Source organism: Ascaphus truei, unplaced genomic scaffold, assembly GCF_040206685.1.
Source record: "Ascaphus truei isolate aAscTru1 unplaced genomic scaffold, aAscTru1.hap1 HAP1_SCAFFOLD_526, whole genome shotgun sequence".
NCBI lineage: Eukaryota > Metazoa > Chordata > Amphibia > Anura > Ascaphidae > Ascaphus > Ascaphus truei.
In genome coordinates, this window is record NW_027456857.1 from 264,731 (window position 1) to 278,627 (window position 13,897).

Here is a 13,897-nt window from a genome sequence, read left to right on the forward strand (position 1 = left end):
TTGATTTAATTTGAGAGATACGAGAGAGATGAGAGAGAGATACGAGAGAGATACGTGAGAGAGAGATACGAGAGAGAGATACGAGAGAGAGAGAGATACGAGAGAGAGAGATACGAGAGATAGAGAAAGAGAGATACGAGAGAGAGAGATACGAGAGAGAGATACAAGAGAGAGATACGTGAGAGAGATACGTGAGAGAGAGATACGAGAGAGAGAGATACGGGAGAGATACGAGAGAGAGAGATACGAGAGAGAGATACGAGAGGGAGAGAGAGATACGAGAGAGAGATACGAGAGGGAGAGAGAGATACGAGAGAGAGATACGAAAGAGAGAGAGATAGAGAGAGAGATACGAGAGAGAGAGATAGAGAGAGAGAGAGAGATATGAGAGAGAGAGATATGAGAAAGAGAGAGAGAGAGATATGAGAGAGAGAGATACGAGAGAGAGACAGAGAGACACAGACAGAGAGACACAGACAGAGAGACAGCAATATACACAGAGATAGAGAGAGACAGCGATAGAGAGAGAAACAGAGAGATAGAGAGATTTAGAGAGACACAGAGAGACACACAGAGAGAGAAACAGAGAGATAGAGAGATTTAGAGAGACACAGAGACAGAGAGAGACACACAGAGAGAGAAACAGAGAGATAGAGAGATTTAGAGAGACACAGAGACAGAGAGAGACACAGAGAGAGAGAAACAGAGAGATAGAGAGATTTAGAGAGACACAGAGACAGAGAGAGACACAGAGACAGAGAGAGACACAGAGAGAGAAACAGAGAGAGAAACAGAGAGATAGAGAGATTTAGAGAGACACAGAGACAGAGAGAGACACACAGAGAGAGAAACAGAGAGATAGAGAGATTTAGAGAGACACAGAGACAGAGAGAGACACACAGAGAGAGAAACAGAGAGATAGAGAGAGAGATTTAGAGAGACACAGAGACAGAGAGAGACACAGAGATGGACATAGAGCCAGTGAGATAGACACAAAGATATTGAGAGAGACACAGAGACAGAGAGAGACAGAGAGAAAGAGAGAGAAAGAGAGAGAGAGACATTGTGAGAGAGACAGACACAGAGAGATAGACACAAAGATAGAGAGAGACACACAGAGACAGAGAGAGCCACAGAGACAGATAGAGAGACAGAGACAGAGTGAGAGACACAGAGATATTGAGAGAGACACAGAGACAGAGAGAGACAGAGAGAGAGAGAGAGAGAGACATAGTGACAGAGACAGACACAGAGAGATAGACACAAAGATAGAGAGAGACACACAGAGACAGAGAGAGCCACAGAGACAGATAGAGAGACAGAGACAGAGTGAGAGACACAGAGATATTGAGAGAGAGACAGAGACAGAGAGAGACAGAGAGAGAGAGAGAGAGAGAGAGAGAGAGAGAGAGAGACATAGTGACAGAGACAGACACAGAGAGATAGACACAAAGATAGAGAGAGACACGCAGAGACAGAGAGAGACACAGAGACAGATAAAGACAGAGACAGAGTGAGAGAGACAGAGAGAGAGACACAGAGACAGAGTGAGAGAGACAGACACAGAGAGACTCACAGAGAGAGACAGAGAGATAGACACTGAGAGAGAGACACACACAGAGAGAGAGAGAGAGAGAGAGAGACACTCAGAGACTGAGAGAGAGACAGAGACAGAAAGTGAGACAGAGGCAGAAAGCGAGACAGAGAGAGACCCAGAGACAGAGAGTGAGATAGAGACAGACACATAGATAGACACAGAGACACAGTGTGTGTGTGTGTGTGTTTGTGTGTGTGTGTTTGCGTTTGTAAAGTTTTCTTTCCAGCTACTACTGAAATGAAGGGTCTCCTTATATTCAGGATCGCTCTATAATCGGGCAAATGCGGTATATACAGATTATATATATCATGTTACAGGGAAGCACATTATATATAATGCTATATATAATGTGTGCTGCGACACAATAAAAGGGACAGTCCCCAGGCATGGATATTTCTTCTCAATACCGAACTGCAGGAAATCGGTAGTAATCAGTTTTTTCTGCTCACTTTTTAAAACGGTGTATTTTATTTAGAAACAATGCGCCCAAAACTTACATTCAAACTAAACGGAGTAATCTGTGACGGCTGCTATTCCCCGGTCAGTGACATTATTAGACATCAAAAACCTTATTTTAGACGAATAAGATGAGTCTTTTTCTAGTGATACCCTCAGGGGAGTAGGTTGAAGAGTGACCTCTGACCCAGCATCACAGGAAGGGGGGATCCCTCATGAATTGACCTATCAAAAGCACGTATCCTGAACAGACGGGTCAGTGGCTCAGGCTGGTGGAGGAGCAGCTTCTTAGCTGGGGGCCGGGCTGACCTGGCTGGAGGACACTGATGACTCCTCTGTCCTTTGGCTGGAGGTTGATAATGTGGAGTCATCTGTGATGGGTCTCCCGCACACAGTCTCCAGGATACAACCTCGAAACTGGAGAGGAAAGAGGAGGAACGGTGAAGAGGTGCAGTGATTGTGTGACTAAGAGTAAAAGTAACCTTTATTTTATTAATAAAGCAATGTTTTATCTCAGTAAGGCCTCCAAAGGTCACCAGATGTCAACGGCGGAAAGTTACACTCATGTTTATTGACAACTTCGATCTGGTTGGTGACAAGAGGATTTGAACCTCTTTGTACTGATTTAGAAGGGGAACTAGCTTTCTTTTCTCTGTATTTGCCTTCTCTCTCCTCCCTCTGCACCTCTCCAGTCCACACTGGCCCATTACTGACCTTACACACACACACACACACACAAATGTAAAAAGGATATAACCAAACTCAGAACAGTTTATTGTCCCAACCAGCTGGTGTTGGGACGTTCCATACACATTTGAGATAATAATCCCTGGAATTTTACTGAAAAAAAATATTTTTTTTCTTCCTTCTTCGGGGAAAATGTTCCCTCCTCCCAATGGACGTTTCAGAAATTTCCCTGAACTGAGCTTTCCCACGTTGGCCAGTGCGGGGTTACTCACAATGCTTCTCTCTTCTAATGTTACATTCAGTGCCATTCTTCTTCGTCCCATGTATGTATGTCTGAATGTTTTTATTCCCAGAGCGCGGGCAACATACTCAGAACTGTAACAGATCGTACAATAAAGGGACATATAATACAATCATACATACAGGCGCACGGGAAGGAGGGAGTCCCTGATCCACAGAGCTTACAATCTAAGTAGAATGTTCTCAGAGTTACAGAGATGTTGGTGTGGAGGGCAGTGCCTGGCATTGATGGTGGGTAAGTGTCTCTTTGGCATGGGGAGCAATGGTCATACATTCAGGCTATTGAAGCACGTTGTTGAGTTGTGTTATATTGAATTCCCTCCCTTGTCCATGGATCCTATCTCCTCCCCACATATATTCCATATCACTCATTCCCCTTTCACCGTCACATCCATCCCCTCTCCTGTGTTATGTTCCAAGCCGCTTTCCCTCTCCTGTTAGCCCCATTGCCACTCCTCATTTCCCACCCACTCCTGTTACCCCCAGTCCTCTTATTGTCCCTATCACCTCTCCAATGAAGAGTACCCCTCCTGTTACACCCACACCCCTCCTTCTGTCCCTTCCATGTTACCTCCTGTTACACCCACACCCCTCCTTCTGTCCCTTCCATGTTACCTCCTGTTACACCCACACCCCTCCTTCTGTCCCTTCCATGTTACCTCCTGTTACACCCACACCCCTCCTTCTGTCCCTTCCATGTTACCTCCTGTTACACCCACACCCCTCCTTCTGTCCCTTCCATGTTACCTCCTGTTACACCCACACCCCTCCTTCTGTCCCTTCCATGTTACCTCCTGTTACACCCACACCCCTCCTTCTGTCCCTTCCATGTTACCTCCTGTTACACCCACACCCCTCCTTCTGTCCCTTCCATGTTACCTCCTGTTACACCCACACCCCTCCTTCTGTCCCTTCCATGTTACCTCCTGTTACACCCACACCCCTCCTTCTGTCCCTTCCATGTTACCTCCTGTTACACCCACACCCCTCCTTCTGTCCCTTCCATGTTACCTCCTGTTACACCCACACCCCTCCTTCTGTCCCTTCCATGTTACTTCCTGTTACACTCACACCCCTCCTTCTGTCCCTTCCATGTTACCTCCTGTTACACCCACGCCCCTCCTTCTGTCCCTTCCATGTTACCTCCTGTTACACCCACGCCCCTTCTTCTGTCCCTTCCATGTTACCCCCTGTTACACCCACCCCCCTCCTTCTGTCCCTTCCATGTTACCTCCTGTTAACCAGACGATCCCTCGTTACCACAAAACCCTATCCTATTGCCCCCAGTTCATCTCTTTTTAGCCTTACCACTCTTCTGTTACCCCAGTCCCTCCCCTGCTGCCCCTCTCATGTTACCCTCACCCCAACTTTAGTAACCGATGTCCCTTTAATGTTACCTACATTCCCTCTCATTTTACTCCAGACAATCTCTCATTACCGCAGAACCTTATACCCCCATTCTATTGCCCCCAGGCCCTGTTGGCTCCTCCCCTTCTCTCCCTCCCATGCTGGTTCCAGTCCCTCTCCTGAGGCCCCGTCCTTGCTGCCCGTCTCACCTGCTTGTTCATGAAGGAGTATATGATGGGGTTGTAGACACAGGCGCTCTTGGAGAAGAAGGCGGGGATGGTGACAAGGCGCAGGTCAAGCCCATGGTTGCGGTTGTTCACCATGTACATGGCCATCGCCGCGTAGGGGACATAACACAGACAGAAGGACCCGACCATTACAATCACCATGCGGGTCACCTCCCGCTCCGCCTTCTGCGTGCTGGCCGATTCCTGCTGCTGCGCTGCCACCTGCAGGTGACACCGGACAGTGCATGATAGCAATATGTAACTATGCATACTGAGAAGCTAGGTATACATTGTAATTATACACACACACACACACACACACACACACACACACACACACACACACACACACACACACACACACACACACACACACTGCAATGATATGTATCTATGCATACTGAGAAGCTAGGTATACATTGTAATTATACACACACACACACACACACACACACACACACACACACACACACACACACACACACACACACACACACACACACACACACACACACACACACACACACACACACACACACACAGCAATGATATGTATCTATGCATACTGAGAAGCTAGGTATACATTGTAATTATATACACACACACACACACACACACACACACACACACACACACTGCAATGATATGTATCTATGCATACTGAGAAGCTAGGTATACATTGTAATTATATACACACACACACACACACACACACTGCAATGATATGTATCTATGCATACTGAGAAGCTAGGTATACATTGTAATTATACACACACACACACACACACACACACACACACACACACACACACACACACACACACACACACACACACACACACACACACACACACACACACACACACACACACACACACACACACACTGCAATGATATGTATCTATGCATACTGAGAAGCTAGGTATACATTGTAATTATACACACACACACTCACACACACTGCAATTATATGTATCTATGCATACTGAGAAGCCAGGTATACATTGTAATTATACACACACACACACTCACACACACACACACACACACTGCAATGATATGTATCTATGCATACTGAGAAGCTAGGTATACATTGTAATCACACACACACACACACACACACACACACACACACACACACACACACACACACACACACACACACACACACACACACACACACACACACACACACACACACACACACACACACACACACACACACACACACACACACACACACACACACACACACTGCAATGATATGTATCTATGCATACTGAGAAGCTAGGTATACATTGTAATTATATACACACACACACACACACACACACACACACTGCAATGATATGTATCTATGCATACTGAGAAGCTAGGTATACATTGTAATTATATACACACACACACACACACACACACACACTGCAATGATATGTATCTATGCATACTGAGAAGCTAGGTATACATTGTAATTATACTCACACACACACACACACACACACACACACACACACACACACACACACACACACACTGCAATGATATGTATCTATGCATACTGAGAAGCTAGGTATACATTGTAATTATACACACACACACTCACACACACTGCAATTATATGTATCTATGCATACTGAGAAGCCAGGTATACATTGTAATTATACACACACACACACTCACACACACACACACACACACACACACTGCAATGATATGTATCTATGCATACTGAGAAGCTAGGTATACATTGTAATCACACACACACACACACACACACACACACACACACACACACACACACACACACACACACACACACACACACACACACACACACACACACACACACACACACACACACTGCAATGATATGTATCTATGCATACTGAGAAGCTAGGTATACATTGTAATTATACACACACACACACACACACACACACACACACACACACACACACACACACACACACACACACTGCAATGATATGTATCTATGCATACTGAGAAGCTAGGTATACATTGTAATTATACACACACACACTCACACACACTGCAATTATATGTATCTATGCATACTGAGAAGCCAGGTATACATTGTAATTATACTCACACACACACACACACACACACACACTGCAATGATATGTATCTATGCATACTGAGAAGCTAGGTATACATTGTAATCACACACACACACACACACACACACACACACACACACACACACACACACACACACACACACACACACACACACACACACACACACACACACACACACACACACACACACACACACACACACACACACACTGCAATGATATGTATCTATGCATACTGGGAAGCCAGGTATACATTGTAATTATACACCCACACACACACACACTGCAATGATATGTATCTATGCATACTGAGAAGCTAGGTATACATTGTAATTATACACACACACACACACACACACACACACACACACTGCAATTATATGCATCCTCTAAAATTTGTACAATACATTGTAATAACATGTATACTGACATTTTTTATGATGAGTAAAAAAGAAATGATGAAACCCTCCATCATACAGAGTACAGTAAGGATAAAGAACACTGCCTTACCTATGAGCGCTCATTTGCATGTCATTACCCAGAATCCCTGGTTGCAGTGGGAGCAATGTATGCTGTGTGATTATGGGGTTAGGTAGGTTTGGGAACCTGAGATGTGAATGTGATTATAATCGTTCTTTATCATTGATACATACAGACTTACAGACAGACTTACAGACAGACTTACAGACAGACTTACAGACAGACACACAGACAGACACACAGACAGACACACAGACAGACACACAGACAGACACACAGACAGACACACAGACAGACACACAGACAGACACACAGACAGACACACAGACAGACACACAGACAGACACACAGACAGACACACAGACAGACACACAGACACACAGACAGAGATATAAACAGAGAAGGATAGACCAATTATTCCACTTTCTTTTTAAAGTAATAAAAACGTTCTGTTTCAGGAATCCTCTCGCCCTTCCTGCTACCCACTTATAAATATTGTATCAATCTTTCTAATATATGCTCAGAATTGCTTTTCCCAACGTTAAATAAACATAGATTATTTTTTTAAATGAGACACAGGATCACTACTTTAAATAAGAAAGAAACCGCTGATATCAAAGTATACTGAACATAAAGACATAGGCCCACACACTCACCGGGTATTAAAATAAAATCAGTTTTATAATAATAATACAATAAACACAACACAGAGAAACTATTTCGTGCAATGAACTTATTAAGCGAATGTGAAATGAAGTTATTTGTTATTTATTTGTCTCTGATGTGCACTGAATTGTAAATAAATGTATAAGGTCCTCTTGGGGTGTCCACACTGTATTTATCTCATCCTAAGCAGGAATCAGACACACATATGTTGCACGCTGCGGCCATCACACTAAATACAATATAAATGTATTTAACAGTCTTCATATGGCTATAAAAATACAAGAGCTCGCCGAGGATTTGAACCCAGGACCTCTCGCACCGTAAGTGAGAATCATAACCCCCAGCCCAAGGGAGAATCATAACCCCCAACCCAAGGGAGAATCATAACCCCCAACCCAAGGGAGAATCATAACCCCCAGCCCAAGGGAGAATCATAACCCCCAGCCCAAGGGAGAATCATAACCCCCAGCCCAAGGGAGAATCATAACCCCCAGCCCAAGGGAGAATCATAACCCCCAGCCCAAGGGAGAATCATAACCCCCAGCCCAAGAAACCAGCTGATGGACCCACTTCCTGATGCCACATCAGCACAACAGCTGCTCAGCAGGACATTAAATGTTACAGTTATGTATGTATATCTTTATTTATATAGGGCTATTTATGTACATCTTTATTTATATAGGGCTATTTATGTACATAGCGCTTGAAAGCAGTAATACACAGGACACAATAATATAACACATAATAGGAAAAAGGTTTTGCCCCAAAGAGCTTACAATCTAAGTTGTACAGCCTATACTCAGCCTATTTCTCTATGTGAGAGCACACCGCGGCTGTATACTGTGTACAAGGTAAATGTACAGAACCTGCCTGTGTGTGTGTGACAAACACACTGATACACAGACACGCACATACATATAGAATGTGTCACTGATTCGGTAATGTAAATGAATGTGTCTCTGATTCGGTAATGTAACTGAACGTGTCACTGATTCGGTAATGTAACTGAATGTGTCTCTGATTCGGTAATGTAACTGAATGTGTCTCTGATTCGGTAATGTAAGTGAATGTGTCTCTGATTCGGTAATGTAACTGAACGTGTCTCTGATTCGGTAATGTAACTGAATGTGTCACTGATTCGGTAATGTAACTGAATGTGTCTCTGATTCGGTAATGTAACTGAATGTGTCTCTGATTCGGTAATGTAACTGAATGTGTCACTGATTCGGTAATGTAACTGAATGTGTCTCTGATTCGGTAATGTAACTGAATGTGTCTCTGATTCGGTAATGTAAGTGAATGTGTCTCTGATTCGGTAATGTAACTGAATGTGTCACTGATTCGGTAATGTAACTGAATGTGTCGCTGATTCGGTAATGTAACTGAATGTGTCACTGATTCGGTAATGTAACTGAATGTGTCTCTGATTCGGTGATGTAAGTGAATGTGTCACTGATTCGGTAATGTAACTGAATGTGTCACTGATTCGGTAATGTAACTGAATGTGTGTCTGATTCGGTAATGTAACTGAATGTGTCACTGATTGGGTAATGTAACTGAATGTGTCTCTGATGTGGTAATGTAAGTGAATGTGTCACTGATTCGGTAATGTAACTGAATGTGTCTCTAATTCGGTAATGTAACTGAATGTGTCTCTGATTCGGTAATGTAAGTGAATGTGTCTCTGATTCGGTAATGTAAGTGAATGTGTCACTGATTCGGTAATGTAAGTGAATGTGTCACTGATTCGGTGATGTAACTGAATGTGTCTCTGATTCGGTAATGTAACTGAATGTGTCTCTGATTCGGTAATGTAACTGAATGTGTCACTGATTCGGTAATGTAACTGAATGTGTCGCTGATTCGGTAATGTAACTGAATGTGTCTCTGATTCGGTAATGTAACTGAATGTGTCACTGATTCGGTAATGTAACTGAATGTGTCACTGATTCGGTAATGTAACTGAATGTGTCTCTGATTCTGTAATGTAACTGAATGTGTCTCTGATTCGGTAATGTAACTGAATGTGTCTCTGATTCGGTAATGTAACTGAATGTGTCACTGATTCGGTAATGTAACTGAATGTGTCGCTGATTCGGTAATGTAAGTGAATGTGTCTCTGATTCGGTAATGTAACTGAACGTGTCTCTGATTCGGTAATGTAACTGAATGTGTCACTGATTCGGTAATGTAACTGAATGTGTCCCTGATTCGGTAATGTAACTGAATGTGTCTCTGATTCTGTAATGTAACTGAATGTGTCTCTGATTCGGTAATGTAACTGAATGTGTCTCTGATTCGGTAATGTAACTGAATGTGTCTCTGATGTGGTAATGTAAGTGAATGTGTCACTGATTCGGTAATGTAACTGAATGTGTCACTGATTCGGTAATGTAACTGAATGTGTCACTGATTCGGTAATGTAACTGAATGTGTCTCTGATGTGGTAATGTAACTGAATGTGTCACTGATTCGGTAATGTAAGTGAATGTGCCTCTTATTCGGTAATGTAACTGAACGTGTCTCTGATTCGGTAATGTAACTGAATGTGTCAGTGATTCGGTAATGTATCTGAATGTGTCTCTGATTCGGTAATGTAACTGAATGTGTCAGTGATTCGGTAATGTAACTGAATGTGTCACTGATTCGGTAATATAACTGAATGTGTCACTGATTCGGTAATGTAACTGAATGTGTCACTGATTCGGTAATGTAACTGAGTGTGTCTCTGATTCGGTAATGTAACTGAATGTGTCACTGATTCGGTAATGTAACTGAATGTGTCGCTGATTCGGTAATGTAACTGAATGTGTCGCTGATTCTGTAATGTTACTGAATGTGCCTCTGATTCGGTAATGTAAGTGAATGTGCCTCTGATTCGGTAATGTAAGTGAATGTGCCTCTGATTCGGTAATGTTACTGAATGTGCCTCTGATTCGGTAATGTAAGTGAATGTGCCTCTGATTCGGTAATGTAAGTGAATGTGCCTCTGATTCGGTAATGTAAGTGAATGTGTCTCTGATTCGGTAATGTAAGTGAATGTGCCTCTGATTCGGTAATGTAAGTGAATGTGTCTCTGATTCGGTAATGTAACTGAATGTGTCTCTGATTCGGTAATGTAACTGAATGTGTCTCTGATTCGGTAATGTAACTGAATGTGTCTCTGATTCGGTAATGTAAGTGAATGTGTCTCTGATTCGGTAATGTAAGTGAATGTGTCTCTGATTCGGTAATGTAACTGAATGTGTCTCTGATTCGGTAATGTAACTGAATGTGTCTCTGATTCGGTAATGTAACTGAATGTGTCTCTGATTCGGTAATGTAAGTGAATGTGTCTCTGATTCGGTAATGTAACTGAATGTGTCACTGATTCGGTAATGTAACTGAATGTGTCGCTGATTCGGTAATGTAACTGAATGTGTCACTGATTCGGTAATGTAACTGAATGTGTCTCTGATTCTGTAATGTAACTGAATGTGTCACTGATTCGGTAATGTAAGTGAATGTGTCTCTGATTCGGTAATGTAAGTGAATGTGTCTCTGATTCGGTAATGTAACTGAATGTGTCTCTGATTCGGTAATGTAACTGAATGTGTCACTGATTCGGTAATGTAACTGAATGTGTCTCTGCTTCGGTAATGTAAGTGAATGTGTCTCTGATTCGGTAATGTAACTGAATGTGTCACTGATTCGGTAATGTAACTGAATGTGTCGCTGATTCGGTAATGTAACTGAATGTGTCACTGATTCGGTAATGTAACTGAATGTGTCTCTGATTCTGTAATGTAACTGAATGTGTCACTGATTCGGTAATGTAACTGAATGTGTCCCTGATTCTGTAATGTAACTGAATGTGTCACTGATTCGGTAATGTAACTGAGTGTGTCGCTGATTCGGTAATGTAACTGAATGTGTCTCTGATTCGGTAATGTAACTGAGTGTGTCACTGATTCGGTAATGTAACTGAATGTGTCACTGATTCGGTAATGTAACTGAATGTGTCTCTGATTCGGTAATGTAACTGAATGTGTCTCTGATTCGGTAATGTAACTGAATGTGTCTCTGATTCGGTAATGTAAGTGAATGTGCCTCTGATTCGGTAATGTAACTGAATGTGTCTCTGATTCGGTAATGTAAGTGAATGTGCCTCTTATTCGGTAATGTAACTGAACGTGTCTCTGATTCGGTAATGTAACTGAATGTGTCAGTGATTCGGTAATGTATCTGAATGTGTCTCTGATTCGGTAATGTAACTGAATGTGTCAGTGATTCGGTAATGTAACTGAATGTGTCTCTGATTCGGTAATATAACTGAATGTGTCTCTGATTCGGTAATGTAACTGAATGTGTCCCTGATTCTGTAATGTAACTGAATGTGTCTCTGATTCGGTAATATAACTGAATGTGTCACTGATTCGGTAATATAACTGAATGTGTCACTGATTCGGTAATGTAACTGAATGTGTCACTGATTCGGTAATGTAACTGAGTGTGTCTCTGATTCGGTAATGTAACTGAATGTGTCACTGATTCGGTAATATAACTGAATGTGTCACTGATTCGGTAATGTAACTGAATGTGTCACTGATTCGGTAATGTAACTGAGTGTGTCTCTGATTCGGTAATGTAACTGAATGTGTCACTGATTCGGTAATGTAACTGAATGTGTCGCTGATTCGGTAATGTAACTGAATGTGTCGCTGATTCTGTAATGTTACTGAATGTGCCTCTGATTCGGTAATGTAAGTGAATGTGCCTCTGATTCGGTAATGTAAGTGAATGTGCCTCTGATTCGGTAATGTTACTGAATGTGCCTCTGATTCGGTAATGTAAGTGAATGTGCCTCTGATTCGGTAATGTAAGTGAATGTGCCTCTGATTCGGTAATGTAAGTGAATGTGTCTCTGATTCGGTAATGTAACTGAGTGTGTCTCTGATTCGGTAATGTAACTGATTGTGTCTCTGATTCGGTAATGTAAGTGAATGTGCCTCTGATTCGGTAATGTTACTGAATGTGCCTCTGATTCGGTAATGTAAGTGAATGTGCCTCTGATTCGGTAATGTAAGTGAATGTGCCTCTGATTCGGTAATGTAAGTGAATGTGTCTCTGATTCGGTAATGTAACTGAGTGTGTCTCTGATTCGGTAATGTAACTGATTGTGTCTCTGATTCGGTAATGTAAGTGAATGTGCCTCTGATTCGGTAATATAAGTGAATGTGCCTCTGATTCGGTAATGTAACTGAATGTGCCTCTGATTCGGTAATGTAAGTGAATGTGTCTCTGATTCGGTAATGTAACTGAGTGTGTCTCTGATTCGGTAATGTAACTGATTGTGTCTCTGATTCGGTAATGTAAGTGAATGTGCCTCTGATTCGGTAATGTAAGTGAATGTGTCTCTGATTCGGTAATGTAAGTGAATGTGCCTCTGATTCGGTAATGTAACTGAACGTGTCTCTGATTCGGTAATGTAACTGAATGTGTCGCTGATTCGGTAATGTAAGTGAACGTGTCTCTGATTCGGTAATGTAACTGAATGTGTCGCTGATTCGGTAATGTAACTGAATGTGTCGCTGATTCGGTAATGTAAGTGAATGTGCCTCTGATTCGGTAATGTAAGGGAATGTGTCATTAATTGTGTCACAGGCCAAATTGCATATATATATATATACAGAAAAAGATCAAAAATTTTAAACTTTGGGGCAATGTATTTTAAAAAGATTTAAGAGGAATATTCTCTGTTTGTGAGAATAACAACGTATCGATACTCCGAGAGTGAAAATGAAAGGTATTGGTACTCTGGGTGTGCAAATAAGAATGTATTTTTACTCAGTACGTACCCCCGTGTATGTGTGCAGTGTGTGTGTCACTCACCGCCCGCAGGGCGCCCAGTAGCTGCGCGTACGAGAAGCAGATCAGAGAGAGTGGGACGACGAAGCAGAAAATGAAAAGGAACCAGGTGTAATATTCACTGCGATACTTTGTACCAACTGTATACCAATCAGGACCACAGGAACACTGCAACCCCTCCGGGATAT

The 13,897-nt window shown here is 42.4% G+C and overlaps 1 protein-coding gene across 1 annotated transcript; it reads right to left on the reverse strand.

The window, feature by feature from the left end:
• Window positions 1-2,046: 2,046 nt before the first annotated feature.
• Window positions 2,047-13,865, reverse strand: LOC142485044 (violet-sensitive opsin-like). The gene is made up of 3 exons (XM_075584281.1): window positions 13,734-13,865; window positions 4,597-4,836; window positions 2,047-2,470 (listed from the first exon to the last, which is right to left on the reverse strand). Exons 2-3 carry the CDS (start codon window positions 4,774-4,776, stop codon window positions 2,342-2,344), a joined length of 309 nt encoding a protein of 102 aa, XP_075440396.1. The 5' UTR covers window positions 4,777-4,836; window positions 13,734-13,865; the 3' UTR covers window positions 2,047-2,341.
• Between the last annotated feature and the right edge of the window lie 32 nt (window positions 13,866-13,897).

Coding starts and splice junctions, on each gene's coding strand:
- LOC142485044 (XM_075584281.1), bottom strand. CDS start 4,776: ATGGTGATTGTAATGGTCGGGTCCTTCTGTCTGTGTTATGTCCCCTAC. Junction 2,471..4,596: donor ACTCCTTCATGAACAAGCAG/GTGAGACGGGCA, acceptor TTTCCTCTCCAG/TTTCGAGGTTGTATCCTGGA.